The following is a 23730-nucleotide window of genomic DNA, read 5'->3' on the forward strand; positions in this document are numbered from 1 at the left end:
GGGACGTAGAGATAACAGGAGTGGAGAGACGTAGGTCAGAGGTTGATCGAAGAGGACGGGATAGGGAATATTTCACGATGAGAAAGGAAAAATATTTGGGAGTTAGACTGTTGAGTGCTTTGTAAGTTAGGGATAATACTTTAAATTGTATTCTGGAGTGTATGGGGATCCAGTGTAGAGACTGGCAGAGCGGAGCAGCTGATGTAGATCGGTAACTTAGGTGGATGAGTCTAGCAGAAGCATTCATAATAGATTGGAGGGAGGAGAGGCGGTGTTTTGGAAGGCCATTTAGAAGTAGATTGCAATAATCAATGTGTGTGGGCATGAACAAGTATTTTTGTAGTTTTTTGAGTAAGGAAGGGACGAATTCTGGAAATGTTGCGTAGGTGTGAACGACAGGATTTGTTAAGTGCTTGTATATGTGGGTTGAATGTGAGTTCTGAGTCAAGTGTAACCCCAAGACAGCGGACCTGGGGTGAGGTGTTGAGAATAGAGTCTCTGACCGTCAGAGAAATGTCAGGTGTTGGATGTCTCGAAGAGGGGAGAATAAGAAGCAGCTCAGTTTTAGACAGATTGAGTTGGAGGTAGTGTGAAGATATCCAAGAGGAAATTGCAGAGAGGCAATTGGAAATCTGGTTGAGTAAGGAGGGAGAGATATCAGGAGAGGAAAGATAGATTTGGGTATCATCAGCATATAAGTGGTACTGGAATCCAAAGGAGGCTATAAGTGACAGAGCTTTGCGGTACTCCACCTGAGAGAGGCATAGGATCACAAGATATGTTGTTAAAGGAAACTGAAAACGAGCGTTTTGAGAGATATGAGGCAAACCAGGAGAGGGCTGTGTCTCAGATGCCAATTTAATGTAGTATTTTTAGGGGGAGAGGATGGTCAACTGTGTCAAAGGCAGCGGACAGGTCAAGAAGAATTAGTAGTGGCCTTTTGCTTTAGCTGATAACAGTTCATTTGTTACTTTAGTAAGAGCGGTTTCTGTTGAGTGTTTAGGGCGGAAACCAGATTGTAGTGGATCAAGTAAGGAGTTAGTTGTGAGAAATTGAGTTAGCCGATTATAGACCAGTCATTCCAATTATTTTGAAGCAAAGGGAAATAAGGAGACCGGTCGATAGTTAGAAGGGGTCAAGCGAGGGCTTTTTTAGGATTGGTATGATTGACGCATGCTTGAATCTATTAGGAAGTGTGCCAGCGGTGAGAGATTGGTTAAAGAGATGAGTTAGGGTAGGGGTTAGTGAAGCAGAGAGAGAAGGAAGAAGTTGTGAAGGAATAGGGTCAAGTGGGCAGGTTGTGAGATGAGCCAAGGATAGGAGTACAAAGACTTCTTCCTTACAGGAGGGAAGTAGCATAGAGTTTTGTTAATAGAAGGGGTTGATAAGATTGCTGGGTTTGAGGGGTGTGAGGTGCAGAAATCTTTCCTAATGGTGTAAATTTTATTTTTGAAGTGATCAGCAATAATCTGAGCAGTGAGGTTGGTAGTGGGCGGGGGTGCAGGCAGACGTAGAAGGGAGTTAAAGGTTGAGAACAGCTTTCTGGGGTTGGATGCATGAGATGATACAAGGGAGGAGAAATTGAGTTGTTTGGCCAGGCTGAGCGCAGAGTTGTAGGACTTAAGGATGAATTTATAATGCCGGAAATCAGCACAGATGCGTGATTTCCTCTACTGCCGTTCAGCAGCCCGTGAACATCGCTGAAGATATCTGGTCTGTTTGGTGTGCCATGGTTGCCGTTGAGTGATTGATGTACGTCGGAGAGTGGAGGGTGCAGCTTTGATTTTAGTGCCGAATTATACTGTAAAGCCACAAGGTTTGGGCAAGAGAGGAATGAAATGTTGGAGAGTAGAGGATTCAGTTGAGTGGAAAAGTCTGTGAGATCCAAGTCATTTGAATTCCTGCAAGGTAGCAGTTTCTTGGGGGCTTGCAAAGATGTAGCAGGTAGAGTAAGAGAGAAGGTTAGTAGATGGTAGTCAGAGAGAGGAAAGAGGAAGTTAAGGAAGCTGGAAACGGCACAGAGATTAGTGAAGGGTCTATGGAGTTGCCTTCACAGTGGGTTGGAGATGTTGTCCACTGGGACAGGCCAAAAGAGGTGGTAAGGGATTGAAGTTTAGAGGCAGCAGGAATGTTAGGATTATCAACGGGTATGTTGAAGTCCCCTAAGATGAGAGAAGGGATATAACAAGAGAGAAAATGTGTAAGCCAGGCTTCACAGATGTCCAGAAATTGTGATGCTGGGCCAGGGGGACGATAGATAACTGCAACACGAAGAGCTACAGGGGAGAAGAGGCGGATAGCATGAACTTCAAAAGATGAAGGAAAGAGAGGAGGGTGAAGGAATGCAGTGAAAGGTTCTTTGTGGAGACAGGAAAATTCCTACTCCCCCTCCTTGTTTGTCTCCTGGTCTGGGAGTGTGACTGAAGTGCAGGCCGCCATAGGACAGAGAGGCTACAGCAGTTGTGTTAGAGGAGGAAAGCCAAGTTTCAGTGAGGTCTAACAGTTTAAGTGAACGTAAAATAAATAGGTTGTGAATAGATGTAAGCTTATTGCATACAGAGCGTGCATTCCATAGGGCACAAGAGAATTGGGGTGTACTAACAGAAGTGCAGTTAATGAGGTTTAGAGGGTTACGTGGGCAAGGTGTATGAGGTGTCATTTGGGGTAGTGAATTGAGGAAAGCAGAGGGTGGACCTGGGTTAGGTGAGACATCCCCAGCTGCAAGAAGAAGAAATATACTGAGGGAAAGGAGATGAGAATGAGTCTTATGCAAGTGTTTAAGTTTAGAATCAGTAAAGCATGGCTGGATAAGGGATGTGAGATAGGAATAGAGTTCATATGTGTTGTTGAGGGGGGGAAGGTAGAAGAGAAGGAGACATATGAATTGTCTGAGTGCTGTTTGTGAAAAGAGGAGCTGTGACTTTATGGAGAAGGAAGGGAAAGGTTAATGCAGACATTAGAAAGTGTAGCATGTTTGCAGTTAATTTAGGGAGATTTAAATGCACTTGTTTCTGTGATGACCACTCTTTTTTGTCTAACTCCCTTGTTATAACTCCCTACACTTATGAACTAACACACTTAGAGAACTACACATGCTGCACTGATCTCACAAGCAAGCTTGATGTAACAAGCTAAGGGTATACAATTTAAAGGTAATAACAGTCACATGATCCTAATTAGAAAAGGTCATAAATTGCAGTAGGATCAAACAAGACCTGAGCAAACAATGCAGATGACACTTTTCTTATCAAAATGGAAGACAGAGAAAATAAAGTTTTTAAGGTAATTTACACATACCAAAGATTTACGATTTGTAGGGAGCTATTTCCTTCTTAATACAGGGAGAGTCCACAGCTGCATTCATTACTTGTGAGAATACTGAACCTGGCCACCAGGAGGAGGCAAAGACACCTCAGCCAAAGGCTTAAATACCTCCCCCACTTTCCTCATCCTCCAGTCATTCTTTGCCTTTCGTCACAGGAGGTTGGCAGAGAAGTGTCAGAATAAAGTAGTTCCTTAGGAAGGGTATCTACCCTTCGAGATGGGACTGGAGTTTTAAGTAGTCTTGTCAGCCTCTCAGTGAGAGCATTAATGAAAGTTAGAGTCTGGAGATGCAGGGAGAGTCTTTCTGTGAAACAATCCAGACTCATATTAACAGCTCCCAAGCAATCAGCGTTGACAAGTTTTGCTGCCTGCTTTTCTTCACTCAAGTCCATGTCAGAAGCAATGCTACAGTCTGTCAAACATGAAGGGCCGTGTTTTCTGTTCCACGGCATAGATTCCGGTAAGATTGTTTCATTTTTTTCTACATATGTTAACGATAGAAGACAGGGTCACAGTGGGACTCCTTTTATCTTTATGAAATACAAGGGTTAATATCCCCTGAGGGGGATTATTGAACAGTGGGGTTTTTAATCATATTTGTCATGTGATTTTGGCTGCTTTATGTGTAGGAGATGTTTGGGCTCATAGGCTGATATGGAACGTACAGGTTATTTTTATTATTCATATTTGAGAGCTGCGCCGTTTTTTTAAGCTGGCACACTTTTTTTTTTCCTTTTTTTTCCATTTCCTTTTCCTGACCGAGTGTCTGAGGAGAGGAGCGAGTTTCTCTATCTGTCTGGGTCATAGGAGGTGGTGATTGCCCCAGCCATTGGGGGTATAAGGTGCCAGTAATTGTTTTCTATAATTTAAATTAGATGAGTTATGGAGGATTCTGATAATTTAGAGGGGTATCCCTCTAATACAGAATTTGATACCTGTGTATATTGTGAAGAGGCCCGGGTAGTCCAGCCCTCTCAATTATGTTCCGTATGCCGCAACAGGGTGTTCTTATCAACCAATGTTGAGATGTTAGAGACCACTGAGCCGTCCGCCTCTGAGGATTCCTCGTCCCGTGAGGTGTGTTCCCTAGAATCTTCTGTTCTACACATGCAGTTTCTCCAGGTACCGCTGATCCTTCGCCTTAAGGAAGCTTTTTTCCACCAGATGTTACTGCGCAGTTCCGCATGGCCATCTCTATGGCCTTAGGGATTTTGCCTCTCCCTGCTACGTGCAAGTGAAGGATTAATCCAGGCACTCCTGCCCAGGGACCGTCGTGTAAATTGACGATTGTATCCTATCAGTCATCTAGGGATGCGGTTCCCTCTGAGGCTTCAGAGGTAGGACCTCCAGGGTCAGAGACTACTGATTTGATTCTTCTGACTGAAGAGGATTTAGCATTAAAATTTAGATTGGCATGCCTGCGCTTGCTTCTGAGAGAAGTTTTGGCGATGTTAGAGATTCCTAGTACTGATCCGTCAGTCGAATCGCAGTCCTCTAAATCAGATAGCGATCTTGATTAGACGGGGGGAGAATGATGGAGATCCTATTCCTTCTCGTGTATGTATGTATATTTATATATATATATATATATATATATATATATATATATATATATATATATATATTTTAGAATACCATTTCTGAGCTCTATAGGGGGGGTTTGTGTCGTTTGACAGACAGGACCTGCTTTTGCACATTCCTTCTTGGCTATCGCTTTTTGTGCGCTTGCCTATTTTCTTTTTGTATTCTGTTTCAGGATAGTTTTTTGTTTAGAGCTTTTGGTTGTTGTAGAAACTCTTTTTAGGAAGACGTTTTGTCATATGGGATATCAGATAGGACAACGGTTGTCGCAATTTCTGGAGACTTCCTGTGGAAGCATCTCGGTCTCAGTTCGAGGTGATGGTTCCCTTAAAATGTTCGAGACGGATTTAAGCCATGGAGCTTATACTTCATTAACTGTATTATTCTCAGCCTTCTAGCGTAAGCTTGAATTTTCTGTTTAGTCCTTGAGTTGCTCTGTCAGATATGTCGGATAAGCCTACTCTTTCCTTCTACTCGAGAAAAGGAGTTATTTCCGGGTTGACCTGAGCTACTCCGGTTAAGTCCAGGCAGAGCAGTTCCATTTAACCTAGATGACAGGAAGGACCTGTTTTAGGTACTATGTTGGATGGGCGCTTGATTCTGAATCATATAGGATCCAGGGGTCCTAGAGGCTGGAGTTGGGCTTCACATCCAGCTTTTTCTGGGCAGTTTTTCTTCTCTTGAATTTGTCTTTCGGCAGAGAGAGGGAAGCTTTTCAGGTGACATTTGGAGTCATTGTCCCTGTACCTATCGCAGTGTGAGAATATTTTCATACCACTGTTGTTTCATGGTCCAATAAAGAGAGGGGTCTCTCATCCTATTTATGTTCTATGGTACTTAAGCAGAGCTTATCAGGTCTCCTTATTTTTGGGGGAGAATATAAGGTTCTCTCTACCTTTTTGTTCGGGAGGAACTCGGCAGGATCACTGTCGAGAAGGATATCTTTCCTTGTTCATTCCTCTTTTTGGGTATAATCCGGTTTCTTTAGACCATCTCTTCCAGTAAACCTCGTTTCTGATCCTAGTTTTTTTTGGGGGGGATCTGGGATTTAACTTGGCATTATCCTGATTCCAGAATTATCAGTAGCGCCCTGGTCTTGCGATTCTGGGTTACTTACCATCGTCATTTAGACTTGTAGAGATTTTCATCTGTCTTCTTCGATCCTCAGAGACAGATCTAGACCAGAGTTCTCTGGTATAGGCGCAAAGATTGATCCCTGGATGCAAAATTGGTCTTTACAGACAGGAAGATTTTTTCCTTAGATCTTTTGAAGTTAGAACTTCATCAGGTTGTTCCCTCCAGACCCCCTTCAGGCAATCACTGGCTCTGTGGTGGGGGGTGATGTTTTTTGTCCTGGGGCCCTTCTTGGGCTTCTTTCCTTTGACAGGTCTCATCTCAAGCGAGGCCGAGACATCGAGCATGTCGCTGTTTTGAATCTGTCTTATCAGATTTACCTGGAATACCGGTTGGGAGAATCGCTCTCCAGTGTCCTTGTCCAGATCTCCCTGTCCTGAGGGACATTTCTCTTAGCTTTCCCGGGGGGGGGGGTTTGACTTAAATCGCAAGGCTGTCTGTTTGGGGGACTGTGGATTCAGGAGATTCCCTCCCGATTATCCTTATGGTTCCTCATGCAAGCAATTTACTTTGAGGGTTTGGTCTTCTGGGTTCGTCCCAGTGTATGGATTCTAGTCAGCCCTTTTTCTCACAGTAGATTAGATCTCTATCTGAGAAAGATAGATTCTCCTGCTTAGAGGGTAGTATCTCTAGTTTGGTTTCGTTGTCAGCGATCCACTTTGAGTGTGATCTTCAGGGATAGGTGTGGAGGACCCCTTCTGTCGAGAAGAACAAGATTCATGCTGGCACTCTATTCTGGCCTGCCAGGGTTCCCTTTGTTTCCTCCAGGATGATCTGGAGAAGGGCCTTCTTAGCTAATTTCTTGTTGGGACAGTTTTCTAGGCCCTGGTTGTTTCTTCTGCTTTAGAGGTTTGTTAACCTTCAGGGCGTACAGTTTTTTTTTTGCTACGGCTCTGACTGCGTTCAGGACGGTGAGTCAATCTGATGCTCCTTCTTGGAGCTTAGATCTTATTTTTAGGGGGTTACATCAGGCTACGTTTGTACCTATGCAGGAGGTGGTTTTGAATTTTATCTTCAATGATCTACTCCGTCTGTAAATTGCTTCTACATGCAATAGTCTCTGTGTTGCAACCTTGCAATAAGTGGTTTCCTCTATAATAAGGCTGTTCTATGAACCTAGTTAGTTTTTTCGTCCTAAGGTTGTGTCTATTTGTGACTTCAATCGAGAGATGGTGGTCTTTTTTTTATTTTTTATATGTCCTATTCCTTCTCTAGAGGGGAAAGGTTTTCTCTTTTTATGGAATCGTGCCTTGATGTCTTTTTCAGTCTACATAAGAATAGACAGATTACTCAGTTGAATATTTGTATCTGGGAAGCGCAAGGGTCAAAAGGCATTGTTGACTTCCTTAATTTTAGTTGAGGTGTGTTTTCCGCTTGACATAGGAGACAGCGGGACGCAAGCCTCCTCAGAGGTTTACAGCTCAATTAGAGAGCAGTGACGTCATCTGGGGTCTCTGGCATGAGATCTCTATGGATCTGATTGTTTGGCGGCTACTTGGTCCTCCTTACTTTCTTTTTCCAACGAGTTTTTGTTTTTCCTTTTTTTGCTTCTGTTGAAGCAGCCTTCGGGAGAATGTTTTTTTTTTCAGGCTCTGGTGCCGTCAGATGGGAGCCGCCTCTCCTTTTGCCCTACCGTTAGCATTCAGTGTCCTCTGTAGCTTGGGTATAATATCCCACAAGTAATGAATGCAGCTGTGGACTCTCCCTGTATTAAGAAGGAAAACATAAATTATGCTTACCAGATAATTGTCTTTCCTTCTGTACAGGGAGAGTCCACAGCTCCCACCTACATTCTCCGATGGGCAGCCCTAAATTTTATCTTGTTTCTTCTGGCACCTTTTTCACCCTGATATTTCTCCTACTGTTCCTTGTTCCCTCGGCAGAATGACTGGGGGATGAGGGAAGTGGGGGAGGTATTTAAGCCTTTGGCTGTGGTGTATTTGCCTCCTCCTGGTGGCCAGGTTCAGTATTCCCACAAGTAATGAATGCAGCTGTGGACTCTCCCTGTACAGAAGGAAAGGAAATGATCTGGTAAGCATAATTTATGTTATTGTATTGTTGTACAATAAGGTGTTTTACATTGGCTAAACATATGCAAAGGTGGGGGGGGGGTAGTGGTAGGAATGAGGAAGTACAGTAACAGTTGACACCACAAGCTGCAAAGGTCACAGGCCCGTGAAGGGTTCAGAAGTAAGCAGACAGTACTATGCGCCTGAGAAATACAAAAATAAAAGAAATGCTCACCAGGCATGTCAGTGATAAGAGGCTTTCCAATGTTTCTGAGAATCAAAGGGTTAAGCAAAAGAATAGTCACTAGGCAATGCAGGTTTCAGTAACATGCAGGCAGTCCAATCTTTCCGAGTATCAAAAGGTTTAAGCAGTAGAATGGTCAATCTGCAATGTAGGGTTCAGTAACAAGCAGGCAGTCCAATCTTTCTAAGTTTTAAAAGGGTTAAAGGGCAAATCAGCCCAAAAAATGTATTTAGATATTGCTTGCAATGATTAGTACTGCAAACAGTATCCCAATGTTGATAGAATTATGTTGTGAAAGTTAAATTACTTACAAGTTCACCTTCGGCCATTTTGAGATGGGCGCCGGAGCCCTCCACCCCTGACGTCATCCTGAGCTTGTACACATCGTCCACTAAATAAAACTAATCGATCCTGTGCGTCCCTGCGATTTGCCATAAGAAATATACATACATTTTTAATAAACAATAATTACTTTAGATACAAATGAATAACGCAGATTAAAAAAAAAACAACAACCCATTAATTAAAAACAAATGTATATGTGTTTATATGTTAAATTTGATTGCGCTCAGTGAATGCGTTTAATTTCAATTCATACTATGCGCTCTATTTCCGTTGTGTACAAAAAGCTGAAAAAATCCAATATCGCTCGTGTGCAACAGTTAGTATGCCACTCATAATCTAGTCCTATATGTCTTGTAAAGTATGTATTCTTGTCAGATATCTGCATGCAAGAAGGTGCCTATTAAATGTTTTTGATTCAGTATGGATATCATTAGAGTGCGAAGCCGATGGTGTAACAAGCTGATAGTGTTAGCGGAATTCTTCGTGTAGTTCTGTGCTATACTAATAGTAATAATATAGTTTAATTGAGGTTTTAAAAAGTGCTAAATTTTACAGGAGTATTTCGTATTCTGGTTGGTGAAACCTGCAAGCTTCAGTTGTATTACCTTTTTTCTGTCTTCAGACAAGAACATCAATCTCTTCTTGAAAAGTTGTCAACATTAGAGAAAAAGGTCATTGTTGGAGGTGTGGACCTGCTGGCCAAAGCAGAAGAACAAGAGAAACTTCTAGATGAATCAAATTTGGAACTCGAACAGCGTAGAAAACGTGCTGAGAAGCTTCGTAAAGAGTTAGAAGAAAAAGAGGTATTTGTGAGACACCAATGGCATTAAAATTATAAAAGGCAAATTATTATTTACATTTTCTTTAAATTATGCCAAATGCTCATTGAAAACAGAATGAGAGAGATAGAGAGAGAGAAAAAAATTATTGTGAAAGAAAACATAATTTATGCTTACCTGATAAATTTATTTCTCTTGTAGTGTGTTCAGTCCACTGGTCATCCATTACTTATGGGATATATTCTCCTTCCCAACAGGAAGTTGCAAGAGGATCACCCAAGCAGAGCTGCTATATAGCTCCTCCCCTCACATGTCATATCCAGTCATTCGACCGAAACAAGACGAGAAAGGAGAAACTATAGGGTGCAGTGGTGACTGGAGTTATAATTTAAAATTTAGAACCTGCCTCAAAAAAGACAGGGCGGGCCGTGGACTGAACACTCTACAAGAGAAATAAATTTATCAGGTAAGCATAAATTATGTTTTCTCTTGTTAAGTGTGTTCAGTCCACGGGTCATCCATTACTTATGGGATACCAATACCAAAGCTAAAGTACACGGATGATGGGAGGGACAAGGCAGGAACTTTAAACAGAATGAACCACTGCCTGTTCAGTCCACGGGTCATCCATTACTTATGGGATACCAATACCAAAGCTAAAGTACACGGATGATGGGAGGGACAAGGCAGGAACTTTAAACAGAATGAACCACTGCCTGTAGAACCTTTCTCCCAAAAACAGCTTCCGAAGAAGCGAAAGTATCAAATTTGTAAAATTTGGAAAAAGTATGAAGTGAAGACCAAGTTGCAGCCTTGCAAATCTGTTCAACAGAGGCCTCATTCTTAAAGGCCCAAGTGGAAGCCACAGCTCTAGTGGAATGAGCTGTAATTCGTTCAGGAGGCTGCTGTCCAGCAGTCTCATAAGCCTTTTGACCTCTCCTCTGTCCAGAGTAAACGACAAACAGAGAAGAAGTTTGCCGAAAATCTTTAGTTGCCTGTAAGTAGAACTTCAGGGCACGGACCACGTCTAGATTATGCAAAAGACGTTCCTTCTTTGAAGAAGGATTAGGACATAATGATGGAACAACAATCTCTTGATTGATATTCCTGTTAGAAACAACCTTAGGTAAAAACCCAGGTTTAGTACGCAGGACTACCTTGTCTGAATGAAAGATCAGATAAGGGGAATCACAATGTAAGGCAGATAACTCAGAGACTCTTCGAGCCGAGGAAATAGCCATCAAAAACAGAACTTTCCAAGATAAAAGTTTAATATCAATGGAATGAAGGGGTTCAAACGGAACACCCTGAAGAACTTTAAGAACCAAGTTTAAGCTCCAAGGAGGAGCAACAGATTTAAACACAGGCTTAATTCTAGCCAAAGCCTGACAAAAGGCCTGGACGTCTGGATTCTCTGCCAGACACTTGTGTAAAAGAATAGACAGAGCAGAAATCTGTCCCTTTAGTGAACTAGCGGATAAGCCCTTTTCTAAACCCTCTTGTAGAAAGGACAATATCCTAGGAATCCTAACCTTACTCCATGAGTAACTCTTGGATTCACACCAATATAAATATTTACGCCATATCTTATGGTAATTTTTTCTGGTAACAGGTTTCCGAGCCTGTATTAATGTATCAATAACCGAATCCGAAAACCCACGCTTTGATAGAATCAAGCGTTCAATTTCCAAGCAGTCAGCCTCAGAGAAATTAGGTTTGGATGGTTGAAAGGACCCTGAATTAGAAGGTCCTGCCTCAGGGGTAGAGACCATGGTGGACAGGACGACATGTCCACTAGGTCTGCATACCAGGTCCTGCGTGGCCACGCAGGCGCTATCAGCATCACCGATGCTCTCTCCTGTTTGATCCTGGCAATCAGTCGAGGTAGCAACGGAAAAGGTGGAAACACATAAGCTATGTTGAAAACCCAAGGGGCTGCTAGTGCATCTACCAGCACCGCTCCCGGGTCCCTGGACCTGGATCCGTAACAAGGAAGCTTGGCGTTCTGGCGAGATGCCATGAGATCCAGATCCGGTTTGCCCCAACGACGAATCAGTTGAGCAAATACCTCCGGGTGAAGTTCCCACTCCCCCGGATGAAAAGTCTGGCGACTTAGAAAATCCGCCTCCCAGTTCTCCACGCCTGGGATGTAGATCGCTGACAGGTGGCAAGAGTGAGACTCTGCCCAGCGAATTATCTTCGAGACTTCCACCATCGCTAGGGAACTCCTGGTTCCCCCTTGATGATTGATGTAAGCCACAGTCGTGATGTTGTCCGACTGAAATCTGATGAACCTCAGTGTTGCTAACTGAGGCCAAGCTAGAAGAGCATTGAATATTGCTCTTAATTCTAGAATGTTTATTGGGAGGAGTTTCTCCTCCTGAGTCCACGATCCCTGAGCCTTCAGGGAGTTCCAGACTGCTCCCCAGCCTAGTAGGCTGGCATCTGTTGTTACAATCGTCCAATCTGGTCTGCGAAAGGTCATTCCTTCGGACAGATGAACCCGTGACAACCACCAGAGAAGAGAATCTCTGGTCTCCTGGTCCAGATTTAGCAAAGGGGACAGATCTGAGTAATCCCCGTTCCACTGACTTAGCATGCATAGTTGCAGCGGTCTGAGATGCAGTCCACTATGCACTATGTCCATTGCCGCGACCATTAAGCCGATTACTTCCATGCACTGAGCTACTGATGGGCTTGGAATGGAGTGAAGGACACGGCAAGCATTGAGAATCTTTGATAACCTGGACTCCGTCAGGTAAATCTTCATCTCTACAGAATCTATAAGAGTCCCTAGAAAAGGAACCCTTGTGAGTGGTAACGGAGAACTCTTTTCCACGTTCACTTTCCACCCATGCGACCTCAGAAATGCTAGAACTATCTCTGTATGAGACTTTGCATTTTGAAAACTTGACGCTTGTATCAGAATGTCGTCTAGGTACGGAGCCACCGCTATGCCTCGTGGTCTTAGTACCGCCAGAAGTGAGCCCAGAACCTTTGTAAAAATTCTCGGGGCCGTAGCTAACCCGAAGGGAAGAGCTACAAACTGGTAATGCCTGTCTAGAAAGGCAAACCTTAGGTACCGATAATGATGTTTGTGAATCGGTATGTGAAGGTAGGCATCCTTTAAGTCCACTGTGGTCATATATTGACCCTCTTGGATCATGGGTAGGATGGTCCGAATGGTTTCCATCTTGAACGATGGAACCCTTAGGAATTTGTTTAAGATTTTTAAGTCTAAGATTGGTCTGAAGGTTCCCTCTTTTTTGGGAACCACAAACAGATTTGAGTAAAACCCTTGCCCTTGTTCCGTTCGCGGAACTGGGTGGATCACTCCCATCACTAAGAGGTCTTGTACACATTGTAGAAATGCCTCTTTCTTTACTAGGTTTGTTGATAACCTTGACAGATGAAACCTCCCTTGTGGAGGAGAAGTTTTGAAATCCAGAAGGTATCCCTGAGATATAATCTCCAACGTCCAGGGATCCTGTACATCTCTTGCCCAAGCCTGGGCGAAGAGAGAAAGTCTGCCCCCCACTAGATCCGTCTCCAGAAAGGGGGCCCTGTCTTCATGCTGTCTTAGGGGCGGAAGTAGGCTTTCTGGCCTGCTTGCCCTTGTTCCATGACTGGTTGCCTTTCCAACCCTGTCTGTAACGAGCAGTAGTTCCTTCCTGTTTTGGAGCGGAGGAAGTTGATGCTGCTCCTGCCTTGAAATTACAAAAGGCACGAAAATTAGACTGTTTGGCCTTTGATTTGGCCCTGTCCTGAGGAAGGGTGTGGCCCTTACCTCCAGTAATGTCAGCAATAATTTCCTTCAAGCCGGGCCCGAATAAGGTCTGCCCTTTGAAAGGAATGTTCAGTAGTTTAGACTTAGAAGTTACATCTGCTGACCAGGATTTAAGCCATAGCGCTCTGCGCGCCTGTATGGCGAATCCGGAATTCTTAGCCGTAAGTTTGGTTAAATGCACTACGGCATCCGAAACAAACGCATTAGCTAGCTTAAGCGTTCTAAGCTTGCTCAAAGTCTCATCCAATGGTGCTGTGCGAATCGCCTCTTCCAGAGACTCAAACTAGAATGCCGCTGCAGCAGTGACAGGCGCAATGCATGCAAGAGGCTGTAATATAAAACCTTGTTGAACAAACATTTTCTTAAGGTAACCCTCTAATTTTTTATCCATTGGATCTGAGAAAGCACAGCTATCCTCCACCGGGATAGTGGTACGCTTGGCTAAAGTAGAAACTGCTCCCTCCACCTTAGGGACCGTCTGCCATAAGTCTCGTGTGGTGGCGTCTATAGGGAACATTTTTCTAAATATCGGAGGAGGGGAAAAAGGCACACCGGGTCTATCCCACTCCTTGCTAATAATCTCTGTAAGCCTTTTTGGTATAGGAAAAACGTCAGTACACACCGGTACCGCATAGTATTTATCCAGCCTACATAATTTCTCTGGGATTGCCACCGTGTCACAATCATTCAGAGCCGCTAACACCTCCCCTAGCAACACGCGGAGGTTCTCAAGCTTAAATTTAAAATTTGAAATTTCTGAATCCGGTCTCCCCGAATCAGAACCGTCACCCACAGAATGAAGCTCTCCGTCCTCATGTTCTGCAAATTGTGACGCAGTATCAGACATGGCTCTCGTGTCAACGGCGCGCTCTGTCCTTAACCCAGAGCTATCGCGCTTGCCTCTTAACTCGGGCATATTGTATAATACTTCTTTCATAACATTAGCCATATCATGTAAAGTGATTTGTAAGGGCCTTGATGTACTTGGCGCCTCAATCTCACGCACCTTCCGAGCGGGAGACGAAGGTACTGACACGTGAGGAGAGTTAGACGGCATAACTTCCCCCTCGTTGTCTGGTGATAATTTCTTTATCGGTACAGATTGACTCTTATTCAAAGTAATATCAATACAATTGGTACACATATTTCTATTGGGCTCCACATCGGCTTTTGAACATAATGAACAAGCAGATTCCTCTGTATCAGACATGTTTAAACCGACTAGCAATGAAGCTAGCAAGCTTGGAATTACTTTCAATAAAATTACAAGCAATATAAAAAACGCTGCAGCGCTTTTAACAAACACAGTTGAATAACAAAGAACTAATTCAGTATTAGTCAACAATTCTTAACGGTAAATGAATTAATTAGCAGAGGATTGCACCCATTAGCAAAAGGATGATTAACCCCTCAATACCCAAAAAACGGATATCAAGATTTAACGCTTTTATCACAGTCAAACACACTGTCACAGGTCTGCTGTGACTGATTACCTCCCTCAAAAACGAATTTTGAAGACCCCTGAGCTCTCTAGAGACGTCCTGGATCAAGGAGGAAGAAGCAGGAAGACTGTGCTAGAATTTTAACTGCGCAAAGAAAAGGTCCCTCCCACTCATATTACAACAGTGGGATACCTGATATAACGGTTTCTATGCAGAAAAATACGTTAGCCATGTGGAAAAAAATCATGCCCAAAAAGGATTTATCACCAAAGTACCTCACAAAACGAATAACATGCCAGTAAACGTTTTAAAACAAACTTTTTCAATGTCATGCAAAGTTATCAGTAAGCCTGCTACCAGTCGCTTCTACTGCAGATAAGGCTTAAGCATTATTTCAGTATTAACAGTATTTTCTCAGTCAAATTCTAGTCCCTAGAAAATAACTCAACTGCGCATACATTTATCAGCCTGATACCAGTCGCTACTACTGCATTTAAGGCTGTACTTACATCATATGGGTAACAGCAGTGTTTTCTTAGTCAATTCCATTCCCAGAAAATATTGTACTGCACATACCTCATTTGCGGGGGACCCCGCATGCTATTCCCCTTTTCTGAAGTTACCCTACTCCTCAGAATGTCGAGAACAGCCAGTGGATCTTAGTTACGCCTGCTAAGATCATAGAAAACGCAGGCAGATTCTTCTTCCAAATACTGCCTGAGATAGAAAAAACAGCACACTCCGGTGCCACTTAAAATAACAAACTTTTGATTGAAGAATAATTAAGTAAAAACTCCAACTCCTCTCGCGACCTCCTTCTTTGTTGAGGGTTGCAAGAGAATGACTGGATATGACATGTGAGGGGAGGAGCTATATAGCAGCTCTGCTTGGGTGATCCTCTTGCAACTTCCTGTTGGGAAGGAGAATATATCCCATAAGTAATGGATGACCCATGGACTGAACACACTTAACAAGAGAAATGAAATATGCAATAGTGTAATTAAACAAAGATAACAATCTGTTAGATTACGAGTTGTGCGTTACGGTTTTAACGCTGAAAAAATTGCAATTTCAGCGTAAAAACAGTAAAGCAGCCATTGCGAGTCTTGTAGGTATAGCTATACCTCAAGCATTTTAGCCTGTAACGCAACGTCAATCCCGCACTCAAAAAAAATACGTTTTTGCGTGGGATTTCCATAGCACCAGTATTACAAGTTGTGCAGTAGTTATGAGTTTTGCACAACAAAAATGTTTCACAAAACTCATAACTAAAATGTTACAAAGTACACTAACACCCATAAACTACCTATTAACCGCTAATCCGCCGTCCTCCCGCATCGCAAACACTATTTAAAACGTATTAACCCTTAATATGCCGCTCCCATCAACGCCACCACTAATATACGTTATTAACCTCTATTCCTCCGCTCCCCGACATCGCCGCCACTAAATAAAGTTATTAACCCCTAAACCTCTGGCCTCCCACATCACCGCCACTAAATTCTATTAACCTCTAAACCGCAAGCCCCCCAAATCGCAAAAACATAAATTAAACTATTAACCCCTAAACCTAGCAACCCCCTAACTTTAAATTAAAATTACAATATCCCTATCTTAAAATAAATAAAAACTTACCTGTGGAATTGTAAAAACCTAAGTTTTTAAACTATAAATTAACCTAACTATTATACTAAAATTAAAATAACTACCAATTAAATAAACTAAATTAAACATTAAAAAAAAACCTAACACAACTAAAAAAAATTAAGTCTAAAATTACAAAAAATAAAAAATACTAAATTACAAAAAATAACTAACAAAATTATCCAAAATAAAAACAATTACACCTAATCTAATAGCCCTATAAAAATAAAAAAGCCCCCCCCCAAATAAAAAAAATAAATTAAGAAAATAGCCTACAATAAACTACCAATAGCCCTTAAAAGGGCCTTTTGTAGGTCATTGCCCTAAAGAAATCGGCTCTTTTACCTGTAAAAAAAATACAAAGACCCCCCCATCAGTAAAACCCACCAACCAACCAACCCCCAAAATAAAAAACCTAACTCTAACAAAAACCTAAGCTACCCATTGCCCTGAAAAGGGCATTTGTATGGGCATTGCCCTTAAAAGGGAATTCAACTCTTTTACATTGCCCTTAAAAGGACATTCAGCTCTTTTTAAATAAAGCCCAAACCCTAATCTAAAAAAAAAAAACACCAAAAAAAACTAAAAAAAACCAAGAAACCTAACTCTAACCCGCGACGATCTCCTTACAGTTTCTCATGCCTGGACATCCAGGCGGCAGAGTCTTCCTCCAGGCGGCGAGGTCTTCATCCATCCAGGCGGCATATTCTATCTTCATCCCGGCGGCGCGGAGTGGGTCCATCCTTGAAGACATCCGGCGCGGAGCGTCCTCTTCATACGGTCCCCGCCGTACACTGAATCTTCAATGCAAGTGAGCCTTTTCAAAATGGCGTCCCTTGCATTCCTATTGGCTGATTTGATTTTTGAAATTCAAATCAGCCTATAGGATGAGAGCTACTGAAATCCTATTGGCTGTTCAAATCAGCCAATAGGATGAGAGCTAATGAAATCCTATTGGCTATTCAAATCAGCCAATAGGATGAGAGCTACTAAAATTCTATTGGCTATTCAAATCAGCCAACCCAACTACTTCTGTAAGAATCAGTTCCACCCCTCCTCGTGACCTGCATGCAATTATGCATAGTCCATTGTCGCCTCAGCTTTTAGGGCCTTTAGGAACAGATGTCCAATTATAGAAAAAAAATATATAAATAATTTAAATGGTCACTAAAGTCACAATTAAAATTTCATGATTCAGATAATGCATGCAATTAAAAAAAAAAAAATTCCAAAATATTCCCATGATCAAAATATGCACATTTTTTTTATACGCACACAGCATATATTTATATGCATTGTTTTATTGGCTGATAGCGGTCACATGATACAGGGGGAGGGAAAATTAGATTTACTTTGAAATTTGCCAGAAAACATTCTACTGCTCATTTCAAAGTCAAAGTAAGTGCTATTGCATTGTCCTGTTATTGTGTGTCCATCGATTATTAAATTTGACTGTATTCAATGGACCTTTTATAATAGGGAACAAAGAAAATATTTATATTATATAGCAGTAATAGTCCCATGTAAGAAACAATGTGTAATTTGTCAATGGGAAGAAGAGATACTTGGTCAGCTTATGGCTATCGTCACAGTAATGCTTCCTTATTATTGGTTGCATGATATAGTTATATAAGCTCTTGAGTGGGGAAATATGGACAATGCAAACACAGAAATGTTGGTTTACTCTTTAATCGGTTATATTTATAATACTTAAAACCTCAGCGTTCACACGGCCTGGTCAGCATTTTTTTGGTTGATTCTTTTTTACTTTGTTTTTTATAGCAAGAACGTTTGGATATTGAAGAAAAATACACAAGCTTACAGGAGGAGGCACAAGGCAAAACCAAAAAGCTGAAGAAGGTTTGGACAATGCTTATGGCAGCAAAATCTGAAGTAAGTTACTGTCTGCTAACCTTTACAGACACCCGCACATTCTGTGGTTTATTCCTTATTTCTCCTCCTTGTTTAAAGGAGCATGAAACCCAAAAAATGTATTTCATGATTTAGAACACAATTTATTTCTATTATCTAATTTATTTGGTTCTCTTGGTATCCTTTGTTGAGAAAATATCAATGCACATGAATGAGCCAATAACATGAGGCATATATATGCAGCCAACAATCAGCAGCTCCTGAGCCTACCTAGGTATGCTCTTCATAAAAAGATACCAGGAGAACAAAACTTGATAATAGACGTAATATGTATATTTGTGTAAAATTGCATGATCGCTCTCTGAATCATGAAACAAAAATTAGGGTTTCATGTTTCTTTAAATATTGATAGTAAAATAGCAGGATCATTTTATATATGTTAAAGGGACAGTAAAGTAAACATTAAACTTTCATGATTCAGATAGAGCATGTAATTTTAAACAACTTTCCAATTTACTTCTATTATCAATTAGTTCTCCTTTGTTAAAGAGTAATCCTATGTGAGCTCAGAAGCATGCATGTGTCCTTAGCCATCAGGCAAGTGTTTGTAAAAATGCTTTAAAAAATGTTATACATAGTTGCAGACTCTGCTGTCACAGAGTGTCTGTAGCACTATATTGCAGCTGTGTTTGCGACTATGTATAACAAACAAAATTGCAGCTTTTACTAGTTTTATGGGCTCCTTCAGTGATTACAAATGTTGAAAAAGTGAAGTATTTTTTGGAATTGTTTAAAAAAATAAAAATAATGTATCAGTGAGAAAAGATTAACCTACAGCATCACACGTGGCACCAATTTTTATGCTATTTGAGGTGTGTTTTTTCTTTGGTTAAAAAAAACGAGCAGTAATTTGTGAAATATAAAGTTTTAAAAAAGAAATCCATCAGCTGAATAAAAAGAAATAAATCGTGGCATGTGCAGCAATATGTACAGTATAACTTCCTTCCAGAAAAAAACTTAAATAGGTTTCTCATTTATTATATATTGTTTTATTTGTGTGTGTGTGTGTGTGTGTTTAATTCATACTCAATATAATAGAATTAAAGACAGTAAACGCCTTGTAATTAAAAAACATCTCTGTTGTGTTGCTATAGAATAAAATATCAGCCAAGGCTTAATGTTTTTAATAAATTAACATCCTCTTTAAACTCCACCCACTATTTGCCTTATTTGGAGGAGCCAATCTGGCTTTAGTCTGCAGACAACAAAGCTAGTTACTATAATAAAGTTTAGTATAAAGTGAATTGTTTTGTAGTTGCTATCTTAAAAAGCCAATTAGGGACATGTATGTACCCGGGTTAGCCTTGAGAAGTCAGCAGGTGCATTCCAAGTTCTAAGACCAAGAAATTCCTCAATTTTCAGAGCTAAATTACATGAAATGAGTGCAAAATAAATAATTAAAATTATTTGTTGTTTCAATGCACATAACTAAAGATTATATATAAAAATATCAAGGTGTTTACTTTCCCTTTAAAATCAGATGCATTTGTAGGTTTTGGTTGTATACAGACTAATGAAAAGTAAAGTAAGTTACAATACCAATGGATGAAAAAGGGGCAGTACACACATTATAGTCTTATTCGAATACAGCATGTGATCCAACCTGGTGTTTTATATGGCAAGCTATAGTCAATATACTTCCTTGGTAAATATATGTGTGAGTGAGAGAATAAGATATATATATATATATATATATATATATATATATATATATATATATACATACAGTATATACAGACATACAGTATATACAGACATACAGTATATACAGACATACATACATACAGTATATACAGACATACATACATACAGTATATACATACATACAGTATATACATACAGTATATACAGACATACATACAGTATATACAGACATACATACATATATACATACATACATACATACATACAGTATATATAGACATACATACATATATACATACAGACATACATACAGTATATACATACATACAGTATATACATGCATACAGTATATAAATACATATATACATACAGTATATGCATACAGTATATACATACAGTATACATACATACATACAGTATATACATACAGTATATACATACATACGTATATACATACAGTATATATATATACACATACATACATACAGTATATACATACATACAGTATATACATACATACATACATACATACATACATTATTATTTTAACGCGAGAATTTAAATTCACAAAAAGTAAAAAACATGGGAATTGTGCAGTTATAAGTCCCCCATTAAATAATATATTCTTTGGGGGTTGGCGAGTTTATTATTAATATAGATATAATATATAATATCTGGATTTGGCAAACCAATATGTTAAAAGAAATGTCCAATTATTGTCCAAATGTAATGATAGAATTTAAAAGTTATTAAAGGACATGAAATCCATTTTTTTTTCTTTCATGATGCAGAAAGTGCATGCAATTTTAAATAACTTTCTGATCTATTTCTATTATCTAATTTGTTTCATTCTCTTTGTATCCTTTGTTGAAAAGTATACCTAGGTAGGCTCAGAAGCTGCTTATTGGTGGCTGCACATATATGCCTCTTGTCATTAGTTTTCAGCTATCTCCCAGAAGTGCATTGCTGCTCCTTCAACAAAGGCTACCAAGAGAACGAAACAGCTTAAATAATAGAAGTAAACTGGAAAGTTCTTTACAATTCTATGCTCTATCTGAATCATGAAAGAATAAAAATGGGTTTGGCAAGTCTTGCTATCTATATGTATTATCACTTGAGCACTTGAGAAATATTGATGTGTTTTACATGTAGATTCATTTATACAGATTGGTAATTGGTCTATTATGGAAATATTAGTCATCTCTTTTTGTTAGTGGAATTTTATGTGTTTTTAAGAAATGTGATTATTTTAGGGTTCACTTATTTTCTCACATTTTAACTCCTTTTACACATACCCAAGCATTGTATTGACAAAATTATATTTTTCTCTCTTTTCTCTATATTTTACATTGGATTATTTATTGTTTTTTTTTAATACAGTAATACTATTTATTTTAAGAGTAAGAATTATAAGTAACAAAAGTTCATATTATATTTTATTTGTATTTAATATGCTAATTAGATGGCAGATCTGCAGCAAGAACACCAAAGAGAAATTGAAGGATTGTTGGAGAACATCAGACAACTGAGTAGAGAGCTTCGGCTACAAATGATTATCATTGATAGTTTTATTCCTCAAGAATATCAGGTAAAATCCTTAGTATGTCTACTTGAATTATAACAATAGACAAGCTGTAAAAGGTTTCAGTGGTTGGGGTTTTGTTATTTAATTTCTTTATTTTAGCTTTAGATTTAATGTATTTATTTAATTTAAATGTAGCTAGTTTTTCTAAGCTTATAGGGATATTAAACTCAAAATGAATTCCACATAATGGGCCAGATTACGAGTGGTGCGTTCACATGTTATGCGCGAGCAAAAAGGGTTTGGATTTACTTCTCGTATTACAAGTTGAAAGTAAACGCTATTGTTTGAGAGCAGTCACGACTTATCCTAGAATGTTTACAGCGACTTCAGAGCTCTGGTTAACTGTCTTGCGAAACAAAAAAGTGTCACAAAACACTTCAAAAATAAATTACAATGTACAGTTACACTCATAATAACACTATATTATAACAAATAGGTCTTAGGAGTTAGAAAACAAATAGCAGAATATGTTATATATTTCTGTATATATCAACACACACACATATTTGTATAGATATGTATTTTAGTAAAATACCATCATATATAAGTAGAAATATGTATTTATGTATAAATAGAACATGTTCTTCTGTGTGAAAAATGTATATTTTCACGTCGGGTTAGCGCACTTTAGAATATGCCATTGTGTTTGTGCACAAATAGTAGGGTGTTTTTTCCCCCACTTTTTTGCTACATTGACTTCTGTGAGGGAATATGTTAACACGCGCGTCATATTCTAAGTTTGTCTATTTACACACATCGGTTTAGCATGAGATCGAAAACTGTTTACTTTCAACTTATAAGCGCTACCCGACGAGCGCAAAAAGCTTACTTCTAGCGGAGTTAGCACTCGAGCGGGAGTGCTAAAAACTGCTCCACTTGTAACCTGGCCCAAAATGTCTAATTGTGCATACTTTAAAAAAATCATTGTAATGCACTTTCATTCCTAATTTCTTTCATGTAAGTGGCAAGAGTCCATGAGCTAGTGACGTATGGGATATACATTCCTACCAGGAGGGGGCAAAGTTTCCCAAACCTCAAAATGCCTATAAATACACCTCCCACCACACACATACCTCAGTTTTACAAACTTTGCCTCTTATGGAGGTGGTGAAGTAAGTTGTGCGTGATTTCTTCTATGATAGGTGCTTCTAAGCATTCTGAAGCCCAATTCCTCTGAGCACAGTGTTTGTCAGAGAGATGTGAAGGGAGTATTGCCTGTTGATTTAGTGGTTTCACCCATGGGAAATCCTTTCAAGGGCTCTCTGTAATCGGTCGCAGGGATTCATCTTCTGCCTCCATTTTCATATAAAGTATGTATCATATTTTTTAAGACACTCTCAGCTATGTTTGGCACTTTATGTTGTAAACTTTTAAATATTTGTATTTAATTATACTTGCCAAGAGTCAGGTCTAAGTATATTTCCCTTTTCTGTAGTCTAGCAGTTTCAGTATGGAATTTATATTGGGAAGATTATTTTTTTCTTACCTAGGGTTCTAGTTTTCTCAATTTGACTTAAAATTTCCAAAATTTTTGCGGGCAAACTAGGCTCGCGAGGACGCAAAATGCCATTCTTTATGGTGTCATTCTTGGCGCGAAATTTTTTTTGGTGCGGTATAAGTTTCGTCATTTCCTGCGTCTTTGTTGACGTAAGTTGTTTTGTCTTGTTATGACGCGACTTGCGTTTTGGTGGCAAAATTTTATTTTTAACTTCCTTTTGCATCATTCTTGGCGCCAAAAGTTTTTGTACATTACCCCTCTTCCTTTATTGCTTCTGGTTCTCTTCATATTATCAAGAGCTTTAATGTTTATTTTTTTGCATTTTACTTTAGCATAAGCATTTTTTCCCATTCCTGAAACTGCTATATGAGGAAATTGGAAATTTTGTTTAAATGTTGTTTTTTTCTTTTTACATTTTGCGAGATGTCAGTCTGATCCTGCCTCTGATGTTGCTGTAGAAACCATGCTGCCTGAACACAGTTCTACCAAAGCTAAGTGTGTCTGTTATAAATTAACTGATTATTTCTTCAGCTCGATTATGTGGCATCTGTCATGATAAGCTTTTGCATGCCGATAATGTTTCTATTAGTACTAATACATTGTCTGTTGTTCCTTCAACGTCTAATGTACCTATTATTCCTGCAGATGTAAAATATTATATTGCTGCAGCTATAGATAAGGCTATGTCTGCTATTCTTTCTTCAAATAAACGTAAAAGGTCTTTTAAAACTTCTCATATTTCTGATGAACTTTGTATTGACCGACAGCATACTGAAATGTCC

General features: G+C 39.8%; 1 protein-coding gene across 2 annotated transcripts in view; it reads left to right on the forward strand.

Moving 5' to 3' along the window:
- The window catches only part of KIF3A (kinesin family member 3A), a 132564-nt gene that overhangs the window by 84374 nt on the left and 24460 nt on the right, over window positions 1–23730 (forward strand). For both annotated transcript variants that reach the window (XM_053717183.1, XM_053717184.1), the window contains 3 exons: window positions 9260–9440; window positions 18072–18182; window positions 21328–21453. In XM_053717183.1, coding sequence (XP_053573158.1) covers window positions 9260–9440; window positions 18072–18182; window positions 21328–21453 — 418 coding nt within the window. The remainder of the gene's footprint in view (window positions 1–9259; window positions 9441–18071; window positions 18183–21327; window positions 21454–23730) is intronic.

The sequence above is a fragment of the Bombina bombina genome, chromosome 6 (assembly GCF_027579735.1).
Source record: "Bombina bombina isolate aBomBom1 chromosome 6, aBomBom1.pri, whole genome shotgun sequence".
Lineage (NCBI taxonomy): Eukaryota > Metazoa > Chordata > Amphibia > Anura > Bombinatoridae > Bombina > Bombina bombina.